This window comes from Hydra vulgaris, chromosome 08 (assembly GCF_038396675.1).
Source record: "Hydra vulgaris chromosome 08, alternate assembly HydraT2T_AEP".
Lineage (NCBI taxonomy): Eukaryota > Metazoa > Cnidaria > Hydrozoa > Anthoathecata > Hydridae > Hydra > Hydra vulgaris.
In genome coordinates this window covers 63,705,001-63,731,377 of record NC_088927.1, presented here as the reverse complement: position 1 = coordinate 63,731,377, position 26,377 = coordinate 63,705,001, and the positions used below count along the sequence as shown (strand labels likewise).

Sequence of the window (26,377 nt, the reverse complement as noted above, 5' to 3'; positions counted from 1 at the left end):
ACCCTTGCTTATGTCACTACTTGGTTTACTAATGTCTCTTATGTAATCCGATAAAGACTCTGTGGATTCTTTTATGGCTTTAGTTTGATCTTTGCAAAGCTCTCTATCACTATCATTTCAGTTATAAAAATTTATCACTCTGTGTTGCAGAAAGGTTATTTTCAAGCATTTTTCTTTTATTGTTAATAAGTTTTGGAACAACAGATGTTTTTCTTTTTTTTTTGTTTTAATTCATTGTCATTATCCCTACAGTCCGAAATACCCTCATGATCACTGATTATATTCTCAATACTATTTAAAGTTAATTTTTTAGTACTTGAAATACCAAATGGTAATGGCTTACTATAAGCTGAACCACCTCATATTGAGACAAGATTATCATAGTGTGATAAGTGTGAAAGTATTGAATAATGTGTCTGAAAAGGGCTGGACTAAATGAAGGATTTCTGAGTTATGGTTTGGAAAAACATTTCCAAATATTAGTTCTGCAGCTCCAGATATTTTGATTCTAGAAAGGCTCACAATTTCATTGAAACAATTGAACTGGCTATTTTGTACAGAATTAAAATTGCAGAACTCTTAGATCACACCAGAACTGTTTGCAGTCTTGTTGAGGAACAGTTTTTAAGCCACTAAAAATATGTATTCAGATGTCTGTCAAACAATTATGACTGACTATGAATGTAAAAGGTGACCAAGGGTCACATTTCACATTCTAACTTTTGCGATTTATTTTCAAAAACATAAAAATGTGTCATGACTGATTCAAATACATGCTCCGGATTTCGTGGCTAGAGACATATGTATATGTATATATATATGTATATATATATATATGTACATGTATGTATATATGTATACATATATGTATATACATATGTGTTTATACATATATATACAGTATCGGACAAAACGAGTGCAACCAAAAAATGCTAATTTAGTTTCTTTATATAAAAGTGCTGCATTTTTTCAATTTAGAGAAATAACTATGTAGCTGTTTATAGACAAAGTTCTTCAAGTTTTATTCATCACAAAGTTCATTATTTGTAAACAAAAATTAATAAATTAATCAAAAGTATTAAAAAAAGTTGATTTCAAAATCAAAAGTATTAAAAAAACTCGACAAAATGTTGGCTAAGCTGTATTTCGCTATAAATATTTTGTGGCAAATCCTTTGTTGTCGATCACAGCCTTGCATCTTCGAGGCATTGATTCGATCAGGTGATCAATAAAACTGTGTGGAATCGCTGCCCAGGCCTTTTGGATTTTTTCAAACAGTTGATCCTTATTACAAACATCTTCACAATTAATTCTGCAGTTGACGATCTCCCACAGTTTCTCGATAGGGTTGAGATCCAGAGATTGAGGCAGCCAATCCATCACCGATAGATTATTGTCATGAAACCACTGCTTGACTACTTTTGCAGTGTGTTTTGGACTGTTGTCTTGCTGAAAAACCCATTTTATTGGCATTTTCCATTCAGTATGAGGTAACATAACATCTTTCAGGATATTTTTATACATGAAACGGTCCATTATTCCATCGTTTCGATGTATTGGACCTAGACCGTTAGCAAAAAAACACCCCCAGACCATTACATTGCCTCCACCATGCTTCACGGTCTTATGGCAGTAACGTAAATCGAGGCGTTTTCCGGCCGGTCAACGGTCACGGCAAATGCCATCGCTCCCAATGATGTTAAACTTTGATTCATCACTGAACAGGACAGTTCGCTATTTCTGCACATTCCAGTCAATATGAGATGTAGCAAACAGCAGTCTTTTCTTCTAGTTTTTTAGTGAAATCAGCGGTTTCTTTGCAGGGCGCCGAGAAAACAATCCGGCTTCAACAGGACGTCCTCTTATTGTTCGGTCCGATACAGGCAGCTCTAATTGATTTTGTATCTCGACTGATGATATCCAAGGATCCTTCTTGGCGGATCTAATGATCATAGAATCCTCTCTAGAAGTGGTGGAACGCGGTCTTTCACCTTTGTTATCTGCTGCCAACTTCCCTGTAGAAACGATATTTGGAACATAGTCTTGATACGGTCCATTTTTTCACGCGATATTTATCACAAATACTTTTTTGTGACATTCCACTTACGTAATCGCCAATAATTTTCTTTCTTAGTTCCAATCCGAGACTGTCGGGAGCCATTTTTGCACTTGAAGTCATATAAAGAATAAAAATAAATAACCACGCTTCTCAAGGCTTACCGTGTTACATTTACCTTGTGATGATACAATAATGCTCTGTGGAACACAATGTCTTGGTTGGATGTGGACTGTATTGATGTAATGAAACACTTGTTGTATTTCACTTCTTGTATTGATGTTTTTCGATAAAACACTTTGATAAAACTCACTTCGATAAACTGTCTTGATAATACTGACTGATTGACTTCCATATACTGACTAAATTACATGTCGATTTACATGTCTCTTATATAGTAAAATGAACCTGTGTAAACCTGTTCTGGAAGATTCTAGATGCTTCTTTTCGATGCTTCTGGATGCGTCTGTATGATTCTGAATGTTTCTGGCTATTTCTGGATGCTACTGGATGCTTCCAGATGCTTCTTCTGGAAACTTCTGGAAGCTTCTGCATGCTTCTGGAAACTTCTGGATACTTCCTTCAATTATTAAAAAATTTCCGTGCCGTTGACACAGGCCAGACTTAAAAATGTCTTGTTACGAGATTTCAAAGCGCAATAAAATCTCATAACAAGGCCTACGCAATAAGAACTCATAACAAGGTCTGTATAATACAATGTTTTTAATTATATATATATATATATATATATATATATATATATATATATATATATATATATATATATATATATATATATATATATATATATATATTGCATAGTGAAATTTACATCATTAAAAGTTAAATTGCGTGATTAGCATATTTAAAGTACCATATTGTAATTTTATTTAATTAAGTAATAAGATATGCAGTCAATGCCGACATAACTTTTCAAAATTTGTTGAGTTAATTTTACTCTAAAAGATGTTTATATTATCGGCATTAACAACATGGAAAGGCAACTGATTCCAAATGTTATTAATTCGGTAAGAGAAACTAAATTTGTGAATATCTAGTCGACATTGTTGTTTGTGCATTTTATACTTATGTCCTCGGGTGTTGTTTTTATTGTCAATAAAAAAGAACATAGGTATATCAATTAAGACTAAGTTATGCAGAATTGTTAAGCAAGTCGATAAACCATGTTTTACTCGTCTTATCTCAAATGACTCCAAATCAAGCTGAACTGAAGTTGGTTATCATAGGTTAAACTGAAGTTGGTTATCATAGGTCATTGCTAAAGTGCAGGATTTTTTTTGTGAAATGTTTTTGTACGTTCATAACTACCTTAATTAGTTCAATATGATATGGCGACCAAACTGGGGAGCAATATTCTAATATAGGCCTAATATATGTATTGAAGACTTTTACTAAGATACTAGGATTGCAAGACTTGAAGCATTTTAAAATAAGGTATGCTCTGGTATTAGTTGGATGTACAATGATTGAAATATGTTTTTTATAGCGCAATTGAGAATCCAGAGTCACACTGAGATCTTTTAGAATAGAAGACCAAACCAAAATATGATCTCCTTACTTAAAGTTAAAATTAATGAATTTTCTTGATGAAGCAGGCACAATCCTATGAACAAAACACTCATTGGTAGAAATAAGTAGTTGCTATGCTTCTGACCAAAGTGCTATGTTATCGAAAGCATTAACTAAGTGATGGCTATGGTCCGTATTACAAAATGTACTTTATAACTTTATGTCATCGACATAAAGCTTTAAAGGGCAATCAAGATTGTTAACAATAGCAGTTATATCATCTATATATAGTAAAAATAATGTTGGGCCTAAGTCGCTACCCTGAGGAACTCCGCTAACAATGTGAGTTGGGTGTGATGAATGAAATTCCAACCATAACTTGTTGACTCATATTGTCAAGAAACGCAGCAATCAAATTTTTTAAATTACCTCATGTTAAATACAGCAAGTTTGGCTAATAATTTATAATGAGATACAGAATCAAATGCCTTTTGAAAGTCGATATATACAAATTTGTTCTCAGATTTTTGTCTAGTGTAATACTCCAATCGTTAACAGATTTTAAGAGATTAGTACATGTAGAGCATTTCTTGAGGAATCCTTGTTGATTATCAGCTATTAAGTTATGGAGAGTCAAGTATTTAATAATATCTGAGTTAATGATTCTTTTCATTGCACAACAACAAGTACATGTGAGTGAAATTGATCTAAAATTATTGAGGTCTAATGTTGCTCCATTTTTAAAAATTAAAGCAACAGAAGCTTGAAGCCACTGTTGTTTTGACATCACTGTTGTGGCATCACTGTTGTGGCAGACTATTTAACTTAAAGCTGGCATCAAAAATAAACGAAAGCGGTATACATAAAACAAGAACTAGCTTTTTCAGAAGAGTGTTTGGTATTCCGTTGGGACCATAAAGGGCATTGTGTGTGAGACCGACTATAGTTGAGTAAACCTCCTCTACAGAAAAATTAACAACTTTAATGTTTATCGAGTTGTTAACAAAACTAGTAATATTCGGTGAATAGTTGTTAATGTCTGTGAATAAACTTCCAAAGTGTTTATTAAAAACTTCAGCAGTTTCTTTATTGCTAGAAGTTAACTTAAAATTGTTTTTTTTTTCTTTTTAAGGTAGTTTTTTTTATGATTATTTAGTTTATTATTAACAAAGTTAATAATAAACTAAATAATCCGGAACAAAGCGGTTAATTCCAATCCTAAAATGATTAGAGAAAATGTTCCAATATTCGTCAATATTAAAACATAAGAAAATTTGTAGTCCCAATTAATATTTGAAAAGTAAATTAGAAGGTTATTTTCCTCAGCATTGATGAAATTATAAAAAGATTCCGATTTCTTTTTGTACTGATATTTATCATTAATGTTTTATAAAAAATGGACTGAATTATGGTCACTGGTACTAAAAGTGCACTCAACAGAAATTTTACTTAAAAGAGAAATGTTATTAGTAAAAGTAATGTCTACAATATTGGATTCACGTGTTGTTCGTGAACAAATTGTTGCATACCAAGACTATTGACTAGAGTTAAAAATAAGCTTTGACACTTTTTATTTGATGAAATATAGTTTAGCCATTCAATTTTCGGTAAGTTAAAATCACTCACAATAATGAAATGAGAAACTGAGGAGTACAAATCATTTATAATTGATATCATAGAGGCAAGATAGTCAAAACCTATTTTGGAATAAGAAGGTGGACGGTAGCGTGTAATTAAACAAAGTTTGTGAGCTCTAAAGAATAAGTCAATGCAAATAATATCAGTATCATTATCATTTTGAATAATCGCAACTTGTGCGGGCTATTTTTTTTTTTTTTAATTTTCTTATTATTATTCACCTCCTCAAGGCCAAGAAGGCCACTACAGATGAGGAGGCTACTTTATAGTGGTTATAACCCTCTCTCAACTCTTTAACTCTGAAACACGAACCTTGACAAACAAGGCCGCTGCTCGGAGAAGCAAGTTGAGCACGGTACTACCAGGAACATGGTGGGGATCGAACTTGGAACCTCTTGCTGGTGAAGCAAGCACTTCCGAGTTCAATCCACTGCACCACTACCACATTATAATATCATTTTAACAATAAATAGCAACTCCTCCAATTTTCAAACAGTCTTTACCATAAATTAAGTAGCCATTTGGACAAATAATGTCATTAGATAGTTTATTGTTAAAAAAGGTCTTGCATACGCAAACTAAAGCTGGGTTGACCTCTGTATATGAATTAAGTTCATGAAGTTTTCATGAAGGCTTCTGGGATTAAAAAGATTAACAATTACTTCGTTATTTGAATTACTTATTAGACTTATTTTCAAATTAGTATTATTGTTTAAATTTTTTGTTTCAAGAAAATGATATTTTTATTATTGTTACAGAAATTTTTAGAGTTGGTTGTTACTGTTAATTTTAAACTTGATGATTGGCTCATCTTTAATATAAAACGGAAAGGCCTGGTTCTCAACTAGATTGTTTTGTCTGTTTCTTTCTGCGATTAATATTTTCTTATTTTCTCGTTGAGCTAACATAAGACCTGGAATGATGTAAACTTTGCTTTTGTATTTATTTATTTCTCTTAATTTCCTGGCTTCCATAATTACATCGTCATTTCTACAATTATTATTCCAGGTTTATTATTTTTAGTTTATTTTATTTTTTGTTCATCAAAAATTTTGTTAAGTACTTTTTTTTATTGTTTTATTTTCTTTACATTTTTTTTCTATCTATGGTTTCAACAGAGACAGTGTTAAGAATGGAATACACATATTCTCTTTGTTTCTTCATCTTATTCTTTATATTTAACATAATTTTTTTAAGTATTCAATGTAATATTTTTAATAAAGGTTATAAACTATTTTTAAATGGATTAGCAATAATTTTGTAATAAGTAATTTTATGAATAAATTCCTAAATTTTAGTAACCAATAAATTTGTAAACAGAATTTATGTTCATAAATAAATCACTTAAAAATAACTCTACACTGTATTGAATTAATAAGAAACAAAGGTTTTAAATACATTTCCTTTAAAATAAATACAATTTTAAATTAAAAAATACAATTCTTATAAACAAAAACACTTATAGCTTCTTTAAAGAGAAATTAAAGTTTTCTATTTGCTTTCCATATTTTAATTTACGATGAAGAGATTAATGTTTTATGTAATAAATTAATTAGCAGATAATAAGAAAAAAGTTTTCTCTTATTATCTGCTAATAAATATTGTTAATAAATATTGCAAAACTTTTTTATATTCCTTCAAAACTAAATTTAAATTTTTAAAATCATATCAAAGTGTTTTTAAAAAAATGTCTTTTAAAGTTATATTTAAAACTATGAGGCATCATGATCATTCTAACCAATCTATATATTTATTTACATTAAATCCATTTAATTTTTTTAATCTTTTTGTATTTAAAAAATACTTTTTGAACTTACCATTATTTTATTATGGTCATAAATCTCTAAGTTAACAATGAAAACTAAAACAAAATTTAGAATTTTATATTGAAAAAACAAATTTATCAATAACTTTTGAAATTTTTAATTTATTACTGTAAGATTTCTATAGCTGAGGTGTTATAATTATAGTTATATAGTGTAAAAAAAATTTAGGAATAATATATAAAAACCATTTTTTAAAACGAGTTGTTGTAATTTGCCCCTGTTGTAACTAGCCCCAGTCCCTACATTTTTTTTGCAACACCTATAAAGTGTTGCAAAAGGTGCACAGTGTACACACTGTGCTCCTTTTGTTTGCACAGTGTGTACACTGTGCAAACAAAAGTTTTTAGTTTTTGCATTGCATACCAACAATTCAATTTTGAGGAAATTATGTTTATAATTTCTAAACAAAAAACTTTTATTAAAATAATTTAGGTGCATCAATGTAATATTAATTTTATTTTTTCATAAGTTTTATCAGAATCAATTTTTCAGATTTTATCACATGTAAACAAAAATAACATCAATATGTTGTTTAGATAATGGATAACAACAATATGTTGTTAGGATAAAGGATAACAACAATATGTTGTTAGGATAAAGGATAACAACAATATGTTGTTAGGATAAAGGATAACAACAATATGTTGTTAGGATAAAGAATAGCAACAATATGTAAATATGGATTTCCTGTATGAAATTACCACACTGGTGCATCAATCTTGTGTTATAGAGTTGTTGAATAGTACATAGTAAAAAAATTCAGAAATTGCTTGCAATACATCGCATTACACAATTTAAATCATATAAAAACAACAGATTTGGTAAATTTAAATTTTTTAAAAACAAGAGTAATTTAAGATTTGGTAATCTTAAATCTTTTATTACTCTCTTAACTATATGAATTTATTGAAAAAGAAGAAGGTGCAGAGATAAAATTTTTATTTTAAATGTTTTATTTTTGTTTGTTTCATTTAAATCTGTGAAAAAATTGCTTCAATGAAATGGAAGTTATATTATTTCTTTTTTTTCTTTATATATTACTAAGATTTAATCATTTAACAAAGAAATTACTTTCTTTAGAATAGAAAAGATTTCTTTAAATGTTTTACCTTAATAACTTTAGAGTACATGAACAGCTACATTTTATATTATCTTCCTCTGGGAAAAAGTGATTTGATTATCTTCCTCTGCGAAAGAGTGAAGACTATTAGTCTAAGGAATAATATCTAATATGTTATATTTCTCTTGTTTTTAGATATAAGGTGTGCACAAATTTTGCAATTTTTGCTTCTGCATCAAACAACGTTTTAAATGGAGATATAATTGGCAAGACATTGTCTAGCACCACTAATGTATCAGTTTTTTGCCCACCATCAGTTTTAAATGTAATAACTACACCCATTATTTCACAAAATGGATATGTTCTGTTATTTATCAACAGCTTTTTAATACTTACTATATATCAAAATACAGGATCATATTTGCTATACTCAATTGATTGGGGTGATGGTAGTGATGTCACCTACAATAATCAGACTATGAATTCAAATCCTGTTTCATTCCAAGTACAGCATAATTATACAATAGAAAATATATATAACATTTCTATAACCTCTAAGAATTTATTCTATAACACAAGCAGAATAATAAGTGTGATGGTAAAAAGCTGTGCTGTGCCACCAATTAGTTTTTATTATGGAACATATTCAAGTCCAGTGACCATTTTTCGGAGTATTGGAGCAGATTTAACTGGTGTTGTAGCAGCAATTGATCCTTTATGTAAAAACGATAGTTTTACTATTCAGTGGCAACTAACCAATTTAGTTTCAAAACCTAAAGTAACTAATGGTATTCAAGTCCAGCAAAAAATTACTTACACAGTTGGAAAAAATTTATTTGACTTTGGTCTTTACAATTTGTCATTGGTTTATAATTATGGGATTTATAGGAGTGTTTATACTGCATACTTTAACATTACGTATTTACCTTTGCATATAAATATTGATAAAGGATTTTTTAATTCTGTTGCATACAAGAAAAAAATAGGAAATGATAGTTTTCATCAAAACTTCACAATAAGTGTAAGTTCTTGTTATGATCCTGATGATCCAATAATTGGAATTCAAGATATTACTTTTATGTGGAGATGTAAAATTGCCTCAAATTTTTCAAATGCTTTGGAAATCATGGGAAATTTTACACTTATGAATTTGACATACAAAAGCGATACATGTTTTAGTCAAACATGGATGAATATTTCTTCTAAAACTAGCATGAATTTTAGTACACAGCAATTTTTAGATGGTTTGACTTATCATTTTGAGGTTTGTGGAACAAAGTATGCAGGAAAAGATGTTAACTCAAGTATTATATTCAAAAGTAGCTGTTTTATTCAAGAAGTCTTAATCATCCCGGAAGGTTTACCAACTATTTCTGTTAAGTATGTTTTATAATATTTTCTATATTTTTCAAGAATTTTCACTTTTAACTTATATATATATATATGCGCAGACAAAAATACTCAATTCAACTTTAATTTTACCCTAAAATTTTGAAAATGATATTTTTTATACAGCATTGTGCTACAGAAATTTAAAAGACGTACATTAATTTCTTCATCACATAATTTTTAATTTTTTAACTCTCATCCACCCTGTGTTCCTGTGAGACTGAAATGTGAATAAACTTTTTTAATTATATTTTAACAGTTTAGTTTATATAAAATTGTAAGTGTTAGCAAATTATTAGTGTTATAAAAATTTGCACATTACAACAAAATAGTAAACTTTGTGTTTGTGTTATACAAATATGTACATTTCTACAAAATAGTAAACTTTGTGTTTGTGTTATAGAAATTTGTATATTACTACAAAATAATAAACTTTGTGTTCATGTTATATACGAATTTGTACATTACTACATAATAGTAAACTTAGTGTTTGTGTTATACAAATGTTTGTACATTACTAGAAAATATTAAACATTGTGTTAGTGTTATAAAAATTTGTATGTTATTACAAAATACTAAACTTTGTGTTTGTTTATAAAAATTTATCAGCTTATGTAGTGGCAAATTAAATTGATAAAATTTATTTATAGTAATCTATTGCTTAAAGTTTAAAAATCATAAAAATAGTTTTAAATTGTTTTAATGTGTATACAGTTTGATTTTATATCACTAAAATCAGTTCTTGAGTTATGCGAAAAATAGTTTAAATTTTTTTTTGTGTGAAACTTAATAATTAAAATAATCAAAAATCACCAAGCCACCACATGAAATGAAGCATAAAATAGAAGCAATAATTATCCATCTGAAGAATGGAATTCTAATAAGTCATAAGAAGAATGAAATTCTAATAAGTCATGTTCTGGAAAGTAGAGGACTACTTTGCAGAACATGACTTATTTTCAGCGTGTTTGGCTGAATATTCAATAAAATATTGAATATTGAAAAAAATGAACAAGAATTGCTACAGGGAAACACAAAGATACCCATATTTCTATAAAGCAATATTTCTTCCCCAAATTGATGAGTAGGGTTAAAAAAAATTTACCCCTTATGTTAATTTAGCAACAGTTTCCAGTTTTATCAAACTTTGCTGTGACTATCAACAAGTCATAAAAGCAAACATTCGATAGAATTGGTCTATCTGAAGTGTACTTAGCCATGGCCAAATGTTTGAGGCATTTTCAAGACCGATTTCAAGAGCAGGAGTTAAAATACTTGTTAAATCGGGATTAAATCAAGACAATTTAATCATAGCTCTTTTTGACTTTTTATCTTCTGTAATTTTCATAATTTTTCATAACTTTTGCAACAAAATGAGCTATAATGAAAACCATAGTTTTACTTGAAGTTTCACCATTGCTGGATCATCAGGAAGAGTTACTAAATCTCAAAAAAATTCAATTTATAGAAAAAAATATTTTACAGGAAGTTTTATTTAATATATTTTTTTGGTTATTGTACGGTTAATCTATTAGGCTTTTTTGCAATTTTCTTTTCAAGTTTTAGCTTTTAATTCTAAAACAAATTCCAATTTCAATTAACAATAGGCTAAACCAAAACTCTTCTAATGTAAATATTTTTAAATCCTCTAAATGCGTTTATGAAGATGCCCTTAAAAAAAGTGGGTTTCAAAATTTTGAGCTAAAATTTGAAAAGAAAAAAAAAAAAAAAGAAAGTTGCAAAAAAGCGTAATAGAAATAGAAACATAATTTGGTTCAACCCCCCGTACAGCAAAAATGTTTCAACAAATATAGGTAAAATTTTTCTAAAATTAGTAGACAAACATTTTCCTCCCTCTAATAAATTACATAAGATTTTTAACAGAAATACCATTAAAGTAAGTTATAGTTGTACAAAAAGTTTAGAAAGAATTATAAAAGGCCACAACTACGCGTTAATTAATAAAAAAGAACATATAAAAGCAAAAAACACTGATTATTGTAATTGTAAACAAAAAATAGATTGCCCTCTAAATGGTAAATGCCTTTCAAAAAATTTAATTTACAAGTGCATTGTTTCCTCACATAATTAACCCTTATAAACAATATATTGGCTTAACCAAGGGGGAATGGAAAAAACGTTATGCCAACCACAAACAATAGCTCAACCACAAAAAATATTCAAAAGAGACTATGCTGTAAAAATATATTTGGGATTTAAAATAAAAAGATAAAAATTTTAATTTACAATGGTCTAATCTAAAATCTGCCCCTGTCTATAATAACATTTCTAAAAAATGTATGCTATATTTGCAAGAAAAATTTGAAATAATTACTCATTTAAATCAGGAAAATTTATTAAATAAAAAATCTGAATTAATTTCTAAATGTAGGCACAAAAATCAATACCTCTTAAAAAGTTATAAAAATAAATGACCAAATTAAACTATCCCCATTCCAAAGAAATTTATTTAATAATTACTTTCTGTAACTTCCCGTTAACCAAAAAAATATATTAGTTAAAATTTTTTTAATATAAATTATAACTTCCTGTAAAATATTTTTTTCTATAAATTTAATTTTTTTGAGATTTAGTAACTCTTCCTGATGATCCAGAAATGGTGAAACTTCAAGTCGAAGAAAAAAGTTAGATAAGTGTTTTTTACTAACTTATATATATATATATATATATATATATATATATATATATATATATATATATATATATATATATATATATATATATATAATATATATATATATATATATATATATATATATATATATATATATATATATATATATATATATATATATACAGTTGTGGACAAAACTACGTGAACAATTGCAGATAGTTTTTTGAAACAAAAGTTTCAACACCTTAAAAAAAGTTTTTTCTCTAATACTATATATGATTGGATAGAGCGTTTTTTGCTCTATAAGATTGTGTAAAGTGTATTCTTTAATAATACGTATAAAATCATACATGTATAAAAGTTAAAATAATTTCAAAAATTTTGAGCGACAAAACCACGTGAACGATTTATAAAAGCGTCATTTTTGATGCAAATTATATTATATTCACATCGAAATCAGTGCTTTTAAAAATCGTTCATGTGGTTTTGGTATTCTAAGAACTTACAATCATTTAAATTTCTCAAGATTATTCTGTTTAACATCAAAAAATTAAAAAAATTAAACTATAATGGTTCGTCAAACTGATTCAAAAATTGAAAGCTTGGTTTTGCGTTTGCGCAAAGAAGAAAAATGGTCCATTGGGCAAATTGCAGCTCATGTGAAGATGTCAAAAGGTGGAATACATAAAATTATACACCGAGAAAAGAGCAAAAAGATCGTTAAGAAAGGTGGTTGTCCACGTATTACGGATACGCGGTAATATTCCTTTAATTTTATTTTTTTTAATATTTAATCTTAATAATATTAATGTTAAATTTAATGTTTAACATTTTATTTTTTAGTACTGATCGAAAAATTGTGCGAAAATCTCTTGAGAATCCACATTTGACAGCCCCTGAAATTCGTCTGCAAACAGGCATGGAAAACGTAAGCACACGAACGATTCACGAAGGCGTTTAAACGAAGGAGGTCTTTATGGGCGCAGACCTGCAAAGAAACCATTCCTTAAGCCCAGGCACGTCAAAGATCGCCTACAGTTCCCTAAAGATCACTTAAACTGGACGGTTGAAAATTGGAAAACAGTTTTGTGGTCGGATGAAAGTAAATTTAACATGGTTTGCAGCGACGGTCGAGGTTGTTAGGCGTCCAGTAGGTAAAAGACTTGCAAAAGAGTATACAATAGGAACTGTAAAATTTGGGGGTGGCAATATAATGGTTTGGGGGTGTTTCTCCTGGGCTGGAATTGGTCCGTTGTACCGTGTAAACGGTATAATGGACCAACTACAGTACAGGGAAATATTATCTAATCAAATGTTGCCACACGCTTTAGAAAAAATGCCTCACAATTGGGTTTACCAACATGATAATGACCCTAAACATACAGCTTTGACTGTAAAAAATTGGCTCATAAATAATAGCATAACGGTTTTGAAGTGGCCTGCCCAATCTCCCGACTTAAATCCAATCGAAAATTTATGGATTGAAGTTGAGCGATGCTTGGGAGGTCGCAAATTTCAAAAACCGGATGAACTTTTTCGAGCCGTACAGTATGAATGGGAGGCATTACCAAAACAGTTACTAGAAACTCTTGTAGAATCTATGCCAAGACGGTGCAAGGCCGTTATCGATTCTAAAGGCTATGCAACTAAATATTAATGTTTTTTTTTTTTAGAATCTATTATTTGTTGATGTTAGTAAAATTATTCTTTTACGTTTGTATAATCGTTCACGTGGTTTTGTCGCGCAAAATATTTGATGCTTTTTGAACATTTAGATATGTTTAATTTTAAACAAATTATTAGAGAATACACTTTACACAGTCTTATAGAGCAAAAAACGCTCTATCCAACCATATATAGTATTAAACTATAAATTTATTTTAAGACATTGAAAATTTCATTTAAAAAAACTATTTGCAACCGTTCACGTAATTTTGTCCGCAGCTGTATATATATATATATATATATATATATATATATATATATATATATATATATATATATATATATATATATATATATATATATATATATATATATATATATATATATATATATATGTATATATATATAATATGAAAAAAGCATATATATTATAAATACATATATATATATATATACATATATATATATATATATATATATATATATATATATATATATATACATATATATATATATATATATATATATATATATATATATATATATATATATATATATATATATATATATATATTATATGAAGAAGTAAGATTTGGCGTATGAAAAGATATTTTCCGAATAAACTGTTCACAGATGCAGAACTAATACCTGAATAGTTTTGTAATATTGTCAAATGAAGATTTATATAGGCAGAACCGAAACCACAATATTGATATTAGGGGTTGGAGCTAAAGATTTGAAGAAGCCTTGATTTTAAGAATTATTTTATTTACTTTGCAGTTGCTTCATATGCTAACTGGACATCTTCCTTAGTCTTTGCTTTACAAAGGTTTTCTCCCCTTTGATGAATAGCAAGTAGAAGCTCCTGACGATCGTCTTCATTGTGAACATTATTTACAAATTCTGATACAACTTTAATAGATCTTTCAGAAAACATCATTACCACTGCAAATTGAGCGACAAATATGGAAAAAGTCTTAAACTGGTCAACGTACTCCCATAGTGGTGTTGTACTGTTTAACCGAGTTTATCATTCAGCTTAGTCAGATTTAATAAACTAAATATGAACTAAAAGTTTTCTCCTGCTAATTGTGCAATACTTGGTGGTTTTTCTAGCTTAAAGTTAAGAGCTTTTAACAAATTTAATTTCTCTGAATGCCTTAGATTTCAGGAACTGGTTTTAAGAAGAGCATTTTTGCAATATCTTCTTTCTTTGCAACAGAAATTTCTTGATCTAGAAGAGCGAGTGGATCCAAAGTTTCATCAAGATACCATGAATGTGATTCCATTGAAACCATCATGGCATCAATTCCATTTAATATTGATTCCGAATGCTGAACATATTGTTTTATGTATTCTCCATATTTTGTCATTTGCCAATAGGCTTTTAGATTTTGGATTGGCGCAACTCATGATAAAGAAGTTTTTAAAAGGTGAATAAAAGATTGGGATGAATTTGACCATTGCACAGTAAGTCAGAATACCAGTTTTTGAGACAAAGTTCATAACTTTTTACTTAAGTACAAGCCAACTCTAGTAAAATTGAGTTTTGTTTTTGACTAAACCTGACATTGGTACCAGAAAATCTTCCTGCATTTGTAGCAGTGGTATCAAAACATAAATCTTTCACATCGTCACATATTCAATATTCTTCCAGTATTTTAACTAAAGCCTCATATTGAGCTTATCCAGTACCATGATCAATTGCTGGAATGCCAAACATTTCAATAAAAATCTCTTTTTGACTTTTTACCTTCTGTAATTTTCATAATTTTTCATAATTTTTGCAACAAAATGTACTATAATGAGAACAATAGTTTTATTGGCAATAATTTTAACATTTTTCTTATATTATTTAGCTTTTTCTTAAATAGATTTCTTTTGAGCTTGCCAAATAGTTGAATGAGACAATGAAAGTATTAGCCACATTTCCACCTAAACTTATGATTAAATCCATGCACACATACATTTGTTTTTTGAATTCTTTCTTAGATTTTTCTGTTAACTTAGATTCTTATTTCTCAATGTCTTCCAATTATCGATTAAATAAACAAGTAATATCATCCCCACAAACATGATATAATAATTTATGATACAAAAATAAATAAGTAAATAAAATTAAAAAATAGTAATGAAACATTTACAACAATACACCATATAACACACACTAACACCATGACAACCAAAGTATTGTAGCTACATTTGTTTTATTGTTTGATAATAAGAAATGTTTTTTAATTGAGTCAAAAGTTAATCAGACAAATCACCTTTTACTTATTTCGAATGCTACAAATGCAGGCGTAATGATAATAATAATAAATAATAATTATAATATAATAAATAAATTAATAATAATAATAAAAAAATGATACAAATTAGTAAGTATTCAAAACAAAACCTTTTTTATAAAAACTTTATAAGTGCAGAAATTGTATTCCTACTTTATAGAATTGTCTGTAAGTAATCCATCTTTGTAACCTCAATCTAATCAAAGTTTTTTCACTTCAAAAAAAATACAGTCATTATGACAATTTAAAAGGTCAGAGAATTTTCCAACTTTATCAGGTCCAACAGTACAACCAATCAACTTTTTGGACATAGTTAACTTGTCTGTAGATCTTTTAAACTGAAAGCTAAGAATTAATTCTTCATTTGTTGCAAAAGTTATTTGAGATTTTTTTTTTTTTTTTTTTGTAAATCACCTCCCCAAGGCCAAGAAGGCCACTACAGATGAGGAGGCTACTTGTGGTTATAACCCTCTCTCAACTCTATAACTTCAAAACACCAACCTTGACGAACAAGGCCACTGCGCAGAGAAACAAGTTGAGCGCGGTACTACAAGGACGTGGTGGGAATTGAACTCAGAAGCTCTCGCTTATGAAGCGAGCGCTCTACTACTACACCACTACCGTATGCATGTTAAGTTTTTCTATCAGTTTTTCTTCATCAAATAAATATGCCCTAGCTTTTAGTCTTTTAAATTTAGCCATTTTGAATGATTTCAAAATAGCTTAGGTTTAATAAAAGTAAAAAAAAAAAACTTTTTTTTTACATCTTTGCTTCCAACAAGGCTGCAAGCAACAACTATTAGAATTGGAAGTACTAGAAGTGAAAAGATGAAGTTTGTAGAGCAAGATAACGATTGACAAACGACTTAAAAGATTGCTAATTATATGAATCAGGAAAGCAAGATGAAGGAAGCAAAGTCCAAAGAGCTGATATTGATGCAGAAGGAAAAAAAAAATTCTAAAACAATGATGCTTGAAAAAACAAATTTTTGAAATTTTTACAGCATAAAGAAATAATCTTTTAAAAAGGTTTAACTTAATAGATTGACCAGTTAAATAAGATTAAGGTTTTTCAATTGAAACAAGAAATTGTCTCTAGCAATCACATTTCTTATGAATGCTAGAGACAATAGCATGCATTAATTTTGCAGTGGATTTAATATGTATTTTCCAGGTCAGTAGTAAATTATAATCCTATATTTAATATATATATTTATTAAATAGATGTAAAATAAAAGATTTAAATAGTATTTTGCCATTCATCAATAAATATTATAATTGTGATACTAATGGACCGAAAATAGCTAAGTTTAATTTGAGTTAAATTAAATAATAATTTATTATATACAAGAATATATTCGTTATCAATAATATTAATCTTAGGAAATTATTAGTTGGATAATATAGATATGAGAAGAAAAAAAATTACTCTGAAAAATTAAATTAGCAGTTATAAAAAAATAAAGTATAGTGATTAAAATGTCTTCAAATTAAAAATGTTTTTCAATATTTGTTTTAACTTGTTAAATGCTTAGATGTATATCCAACTGTGATGAAAAACTGAATTTTATGGATCGTGTCATATATTCTTTTTATTGTGAGGATTGTGGATTTCAAAAGTGAGTCACTGTTTACTTTTTTGACATACATTAGCTTATTGTTTCTCACATTTCTTCATTAATTTAAATGGATTTATTTTACATTTAATTTTATTTTTTTATCTTTAGACTAACAGGAGTTTGGACCATTAATGACAATACTGGGAAAATTCCTCCGGAGCTTCAAGTTCAAAATGCTACAACTACAGGTTTTCGACTTCCCAGTCTTGTAATAAACAGAAATATTTTACTTGAGAAAAAAGATTACACATTTTACTTAGAAGTTGGTTATGCAGATTCGTTAAACAAAGTAAAGTTTAAGTTCACCAAGTCTACATGTTCACAGCCGACTCCAGGTGTTTGTTATGTTTAGTGAGTAACATTATTTTTGAATGATACCATAATATATTGCAACTATGATTTCATAACAAATTTAATGTTTTAATTCTATAATTTATCAGCATAATGCTATTTATTTTTAAAGTTATTTTGCTGTAAAATATTTTGTTAATTTTTTTTTTTTTTTTTTTTTTATCTATAGTTAAATTATCTTTTCAATATTTAACTTATTAAATCAACTTAAACATGAAAAACAATTATGTTGTCAATTTTAAACAGCTTTCTAAGTTCTAACTCTGGAGAAAATAAAATGTTAGTTGTGTAAAACTTAGTAATTAACTAATTTGGTTTTGTAAATTGTAAATAGTAGGTTTTAAAGATGATTTTATAATTAGTTTGTGACCTGAGAATAGTAGGCTAAGGCGTTAGACAAAACTTTTTTACAATGGTTTTTAGTAATAGTAAGCAGACATCTGTTTTCTGAAGAATATTTTTGCTGATAGATATGGAAGTACTGGTTATGATAGGAAACTGCAGCAGCACAATTAGAAGAAAACCATAGAGAAGAGTGAGGCTTGACTTGGATTTGTTGAAGGGGAATAAAAGATTCTATGCCAGTCTAAATCCAAGAAGTTACATAATAAGCACATTTGTCAGCAGGAAAATAAAAGATTTTTAACCAAGTGACATCACTAAAAAAATTGTAACAAATGTCCCAGTCAGCTTTAAGGTAGTAAGAGGTACAATGACAGAAAGATTCTGATTATGAAGAAGAATGAGATACAAATTTTAGAGAGATTAAACTGTGATCAGATACACCTAATGGTGAATGTGGAGAAACTGAGCACTGACTAGAATCAGAAACAAGACATAAGTTGAGTAGAGAAGGTAAATGAAGGTAAATGATTTGGATTGTCTGAAGAGTAATTTGGAAAGTTGACTGTTTGTGTTAAAGATTAAGAGAGGCAAAAGTTTAGAGCCTTAACATCTGCAGAGTCACTGACACTAGAACCAAGCCATTCAGTGTAATTCAGAGCATAAAAGTTATTAACAACAAGGATATTGGCTGAAGGATTAAAAGAAAGGGCTTGGTCAAGTTGATCAGAAATAAGATCAAGAAGAGTGGATTCAAACCTTTTATCCTGACAAATGGGTGAATTTTTACGAAGGTCCAACCAAGCATGTGACTATTGGAGTCTTTATGAGTTAATGGAAGATAACCATCAACACAAGATCAAAAGATGAGACACCTGAACTCAAATTAATCTCATAAAGAGCAAGTAAGTCTGGTGAACTTACTTGCTCTTTGCTCTGGTGCAAGAAATAAGATCCAACAAAAGACCACAAATATTAGTGAATGATAGATTTAGTGAACTTAGTGATGACGTTGGTGTTTTGTATTTTATAGTTTTTGATTCTTTAGTCATTTTTTAACATGGTTACAGAACTTGACTCAAAGTACAGATAATAATTATTACACTATGTAATAGTTCAACCAATTGCCTCATTACTGTTAATTAACCCTAAGCCATAACAATGAGCTCCAAATGTGGCCTCTACAATGCACACTAATAGTACAAACAGGGACATTATCCATGGGCAACATGGCACTGTTAGTACTCTGGTATTTTACAGTTGTTGATGGATTCAGCCTCTTCACAAACAATAGCTACTACAGAGTTCAGGAACTGATAACAGTTTTATGGTTCTGAGGCCTGACTACCAGCTGGCCTCAGAACCATAAAACTGAGTTTTAGAGCTGTTGCCTCATTAAAAGATAATAAGACCCATGCAATGAGCCAAGAAGATCCAGCATTCAACATCTTAGACTTACAACTTTTAGTTTTAACATGCAAAATTACCAAATGCTAATTTTGAAATCGATTTGATATATGGTTTTCAAGAAAGATTGGAAGTAAGAGTTAATCTTAGGAGACAAAGCGCAGATGACTCATCAAGTACTTTATCAGTCATAAAAATTGAAAGATCTAGATTGTTGAAATAATAATTAGCTAAAAAAATTGAGTTTTATTTGAGTAAAAGTTCATCAGCTACTGAAAGCCCCTAACTGTAGCAGAAGTGAGATCCTTTTTGAGCATAAATCCTTCCTCGAAGCAATCTGAGAGTGTTGGCTTCTTATCAAGACAAGAATAAATGGTATTATCATTAGCTAACAATGCCACCTTAGATGTGAAAGTTTCAGGAAAATTGTTGATGTAACTTATAAAAAGGACAGGGCACAGGATTAACAAATTTGCTCATATTATAGACATTGTTGAAGATTCTTTAGATGTCTCTGAAGCCTAAATTTTGAGATAAAATACAAGATTTTGTGACCCAAGAATAGTGGGCTTTAGTGTTAGATAAAAGATTTTTACAATGACTTTTAGCAATATTTAACAGATGTCTGTTTTCTAGAGAATTGTTTTAGTGATAGATATGGAAGTAATGGTTAATGGAAAACCATGGAGAAGAGTGAGGCTTGACTTAGAATTGTTAAAAGGGAATAAAAGATTCCATGCCAGCTTGAATCCAATAAGTTACATAAGAAGCACATTTGTAAGCAGAAAAACAAAAAATTTCTACCTAAGGGCCATCTCAAAGAAAATCATGGAAAGAGTCCAAGTCAACTTTAAGGTAGTTGTAAGAGGTAGGATGAGAAAGGTATTCTGATGATGAAAAAGAATGAGATAATGGTTTTAGAGAGGTCAAACTGCGATCAGAAGCATCTAAGGGTGAATGTAGAGAAACTGAGCACTCACTAAGATCAGAAAAAAGACTCAAGTCAAGGAGTGAAGGTAAATGATTCGGATTGTCTTGAAAGTGATTTGGAAGGTTGGCTATTAGTGTTAGAGATTGAGAAAGGCAAAAGTTGAGGACCTTAACCCCTGCAGAGCAACTGACACTAGAACAAAGCCATTCCATGTGATGAGCATTAAATTTACCAACAACAAAGATATTGGCTCTGGTGCAAGAGATAAGATCGAACAAAAGACCACAAATATTAGTAAGTGATTAGTTTAGAGAACCTTTGTGATGATGATGGTTTTTTCCGTTTTACAGTTTTTGGTACTTTTCCACTCATTTTTGGATTTGTTAAAGATCTTGGCTAAAAGCACAGATAGTACAATTACCGCATTACTATTAATAAACTCTAAGCCTTAAAAAAGGGCTCCAATCATAATCTCAACAATGCATATTAAAACTAAAAAAAGGGTCAACATCCATGTGCAACAATGCACTGTTAGTTCTATGATATTTTACATTTATAAATGGAATCTTCATAAATCTGTATGATGCAGTTAAAGATTGTCCTCTTGTCTTAAGGGATACACTTATTCTTTCAACTTTGTATTAATTAGATATTTAGCTAATTTTTCTCCTGCCTTTTTGTCTAATTATAAAATGTTTTTATTTATTATAGATAATATAACCAGTATGATGTAACATAGTTAAGAAAATATAGTCATACTATGTAATAAAACCTTCATTATATGATTCAATATTATAAAATATAGTTATATAATGAAACTATCAATTATTCATAATATTAAACTATATAATATATACTGTATATTAAAGAGTTATTATTTAAATATTTTTAATTTACAGTTCAACTGAAATTTCTAATTTAATCAAATTTCGAAAACTTTCCGGTTTTCTATCTTAATCTAGTTTATTTTTCGGCTTGGTAATTTTAAATTAATAACAAATGAAACATTTTTTTAAATATTTATGTATTTAATTAGAAAACTAACAAACAAAAAAATCAGTTATTTTCTAGTATATTCTTTTCCAAATTTGTAAAATACTTTTTTGTGGAAACTGTATATGTATTTATGTATGTATATACAGCTAAGCATTTATGTATGTACATAAATGTATGCATTTATGCATGCACGTGCATGTAATTATTTATTTATATACATATTGAAAATGAAAGCTCGTTTAGTCATATGCTTGTTTTTAAAACATAAACATTATCGTGGAGATATGTGCAAGGTTTTCTTAAAGTTTAAGTTCCAGTTTTTGTGCCTGATTGTAGAGTTTTTTATTTGATTTATTCTGACTCAGTCTCAACAAGGCTGCAAGCAACCACTATTAAATTGGAAGTTACAAGAAAAAAAGAATAGAGTTATAGAGCAAGGAAACAGTTGACAGAAGACTTAAAAAGTTGGTGTTTTAAAAGAAGACTTAAAAAGTTGAAGGAAAAAAGCTAGGCGAATAAAAGTTTTTGGAGCATGCAAGGACAGATACAGTAAAATAATTAGACTTTGGTGGATGATGAGTCCAGTGAGAATGAGTTTTGGTTAATGAAATTAGAGATGAATACTCCTTTGAGAAGCGGCCATGATGGTATTTGTAGAAAAGAGGAGGAATAAGAGATTTGTAGAGGTAGAAAATGGAATCAGGATAGAGAAAATGGCAAGTATGATAAAGAGAAGCAACCTTAGCAGATGATAATTTAGCATTTGATTGTATATATGGTTTCCATGAAAGGTCAGTAGTAAATGATAATCCAAGAAAAAGTAAAGAAGACTCAGTGAAAGGGTTGCCATTCATCAATATAGGAATGTCGACAGTACTACAATAGTTGTTTGCAGTAAACAACTAAGTTTTGTTGGAGTTAAAATTTACAAGCCTCTGTGAGCCCCAATCAGAATAGAGTTACAGTTACAGAATAGAAGTCAGATTTAAGATCAGCTGCCTATTCTAAGCGATTGAAAAGAGAAGACTTTTTGTCAAGACATGAGTATAAAGTTGAGTAATCAGCAAATCAAGCTACTTTAGATGTGAGGTTGTCGGAAAAATCATTTATGTAGATAAGAAATAAAATAGGGTAGGAACCTTGAAGAACCCTAGTAGTTACTGGAAATAAAGAAGAGTGTTGGCCTTTAAGGATGACTTTAATAAAGCGGTTAGAACGAATTGATAATCTCAAAAACTTTCCCAGATGAAACAAGTTTATAAAGAAGACCAGCACGCCAAACTTTGTTGAAAGCAATTGCCCTAGCCTCTCCGCCTTCATCTAATGCAGGATAAAAATTTTCTGTCACAGTTGTTAGGAAGTCAGCTGTAGAGCAAAAGGATCGAAAACCGTGTTGATTGTCTGACAGCAAGTTATTTGACTCAAGATGGGATGTGAGAAATTTGTTAATCAAAGACTCAAAAACCTTGCAAATAACAGAAAGAAGACTGATTAAACAATAATTGGAGGGGTCAGAATGTTCACCAGAGTTTTTTAAAAAACTGTAACAATAGATGCCATTTTTCAGCAGACAGGAAAACAAGATTCAGTCAAGCACTTATTAAATAGTTTAGAAAAAATTGAAGTGAGTTCTGAAGAACAATTTTGTAAGACTGTGACTGGAATGTTGTCTGGACCACAAGCCGTAGAAGAGTTTAATTGAGATATGATTTATGTTTAGCAATGGGTTAATCTGTTTAATAGGAATGGAGGGAAGGGAATGGCCATAAGATTAGAGAGTCGAATTAGAAGAGAAGTTCTTTGCAAATAGTTCTGCCTTATCTTTGGCAGAGGTAATTAGATCATTCCCATAAATGAGAGGTGGAATGTGAGACCATCCTTTGTTAACAACGCTGTTAAAGATTTTTTAAAAGTCTCAAGAGCCTAACTTCTGAGATAAGATATGAAATTTAATAAACTGGGTATAATCGAGATTAGCATCTGACAGCACCTTTTTACATTGATTTCTTGCAATAATACATAGCTGTTTGTTCTCCAGAGAGTTGTTGTTTTAAAAAAGATCAAAAAAATTATTACAATTAGATATAGCTGCTGCACAAGAGGGTAAAAACCATGGAGTAGAATGAGGCTTGACTTGGAACTGACAAGAAGGAATAAAAGCATCCATTCCTGACTGAATCCAGGAGGTTACGTAGGAGGTGCATTTTTCAGCTAAGAGGGAAAAGACATCAGCCCAAGGATCGTCATGAAGAAAATCATGAAAAGAGTCCCAATCAGCTTTAGGGTAGTAATAAGTAGTGCCATGATAGGGTAAGTCCAAAAAGGAAGTACAAGATAAAAGGTTTAAAGAGATAATTGCATGGTCAGAACCACCTAAGTGAGAAAAAGTAGAAACTGAACACAAGCTAGGATCAGAGACCAGAAATGAATCAAGGATTGAAGGTAAATGATTAGGATTGTCAGGAAAGTGAGTAACAAAGTTAATTTGAGAAATACAAAAGTTATTGGCTTTAATGTCAGGAAGGTCAGTGGCGTTAGAGCCAAACCATTCAGTGTGATGAGCATTGAAGTCACCAAAAACAACAATATTGGCAGAGGGGTAAATAGAGAAAGAATGATCAATTTGATAAGAAATTATATTTAAATGAGTGAAGTCTTAGGAAGAACGAGAATGGCAGAGAACAATGAGAACAGTGAAAGATTTAAGAGGCATTAAGCAGAAGCAGATAAAGTAATGGTCCAAAGGTTCAAACCTGATTTCCCAACAAATATGTGAATTAATGCATATGTATACCCCCCAAGTCAAACATGTGATTACTGGAGTCTTTGCGAATCAAAGGATAGTACCCATCAACATTTAGATCAGAAGAAGGAATAGCAGAATTTAGATTAGTCTCACTAAGAGTAAGTCTGGTAAATTTTGCAAGAGATTAGATTCAACTAATGGAAGATTGCTTCGCAGACCACAAAGATTAGTAAAAGATATATTAAAACAGTTAGGTGATGGGTATGGTTTTTTATGTTTATTATTTGATTTACTTTTGGCATATTTAAGTTTAAAGAGAATTTGATTCATTCATAGATAGAGCATGGTCTCCCAAGCAATGAGCTATTCAATTTTCTCAGTCCTGTTAATTAACCTTAAGTCATAATATAGGGCTTCTTATGTGGCCTCAACAATGCGCAACAAAAACATTACCAGGGACACCATATATGCACAACATGGCACTGTTAATACTTTGATATTTTGTAGCTGTTGGTGAAATCAGCCTCTCTGAAAGCTACCAGAGAGTTTGGGAAACCTTACTACCAGCTGGCCTCAGAACAATTAAACTGAGTTTTAGAGCTGTACCCTCATTAGGGGATAACAGGAAGAGTTGCATAACCATAATAAGGAGACACAAGCAAAAACCTATGAAAAAGGTCCAGAAGATCCAGAATTCATTGTCCTAGACAGGAAACAATGTAATGCAGGTTTACATCTACACCAGTCTAATAGATGAAGACGGGGTTCTAGGCTGGTCAACAGAATTATTCTGCTTACCCCTAAAGTCTTTGCCTAGGAGGCCTCCTCCAAGACAGTAGCTGGATGCAGTTAACATCTGCCCAAAATGAGTATTTTTATCGAGACACTATCTTTGATCTTTACTCAATCAAAAGCCTCAAACCAGGCGAATTTAAGGTGGATGCAGCTAACATCTGCATAAGATGATATAAAATAGTAACTAAGGCAGCTTAAACTATATAAAAGACACACCCGCAAATATATATATATATATATATATATATATATATATATATATATATATAATATATATATATATATATATATATATATATATATATATATATATATATATATATATATACATATATATATATATATATATATATATATATATATATATATATATATATATATATATATATATATATATATATATACATATACATACATCTATATATTTAAACAATTTTAGAATGTATTCTACAAGACAGAGTGCTAAATGTTCTTAAAAGAACAGAGCAATTATAAATTAAAAGAAAATCACTGAACAAAAATTTTTCTTATTTAACACTGTGTTTCATCACTAAAGACTCATCAGAAATGAATGATCTAATTAATAAAACTTCAATTTATACCAAAAATTAAATTACAGGAATTTGCAAATGTTATTTACTACTATAAACTTTCACACATTAGTGGAGTTTGCTGACGCTATCATAAAAAGAATTCTTTATAAATGATAACTTCGATTTTTTAGAAAATAAAATTTTTTCAGAAAAATATTTTTTTAAAAAGGGGGACTTAATGTAAGTATTATTTGAGCTCATTTTTTTTTATAGTTTTTAAGGAGAAACTTATTTTCGTGACTGCATTTAAAAATTAATTCCTATTTTTTGTTTAATAAACATTCTTGGTTTGCATGTGTTTTATTTCAAATTTTTCTTGTGGACATGGTATACATTTTTTGGAAATATTGTTATATGCAGGTGCTGTTCTAAGGATGGACCAATTCAGTATAAAATCATCAATATTTTTATCTTTTAATTCCCATATATATTTTGACAGCATGATGTCTTTTGAATACTTTTTATTTTTAAAAGATTGCTTATGATTGGCAAAACTTTTCTTTCATTCAC

At 29.4% G+C, this 26,377-nt stretch overlaps 1 protein-coding gene across 4 annotated transcripts in view; it reads left to right on the top strand.

Annotated features, from left to right (window-relative positions):
* The window catches only part of LOC136084058 (uncharacterized), a 148,108-nt gene that overhangs the window by 50,528 nt on the left and 71,203 nt on the right, over positions 1 to 26,377 (top strand). For all 4 annotated transcript variants that reach the window (XM_065804150.1, XM_065804148.1, XM_065804149.1 and 1 more), the window contains exons 11-13: positions 8,306 to 9,490; positions 17,623 to 17,706; positions 17,815 to 18,057. In XM_065804150.1, the coding sequence (XP_065660222.1) occupies positions 8,306 to 9,490; positions 17,623 to 17,706; positions 17,815 to 18,057 (1,512 nt within the window). The remainder of the gene's footprint in view (positions 1 to 8,305; positions 9,491 to 17,622; positions 17,707 to 17,814; positions 18,058 to 26,377) is intronic.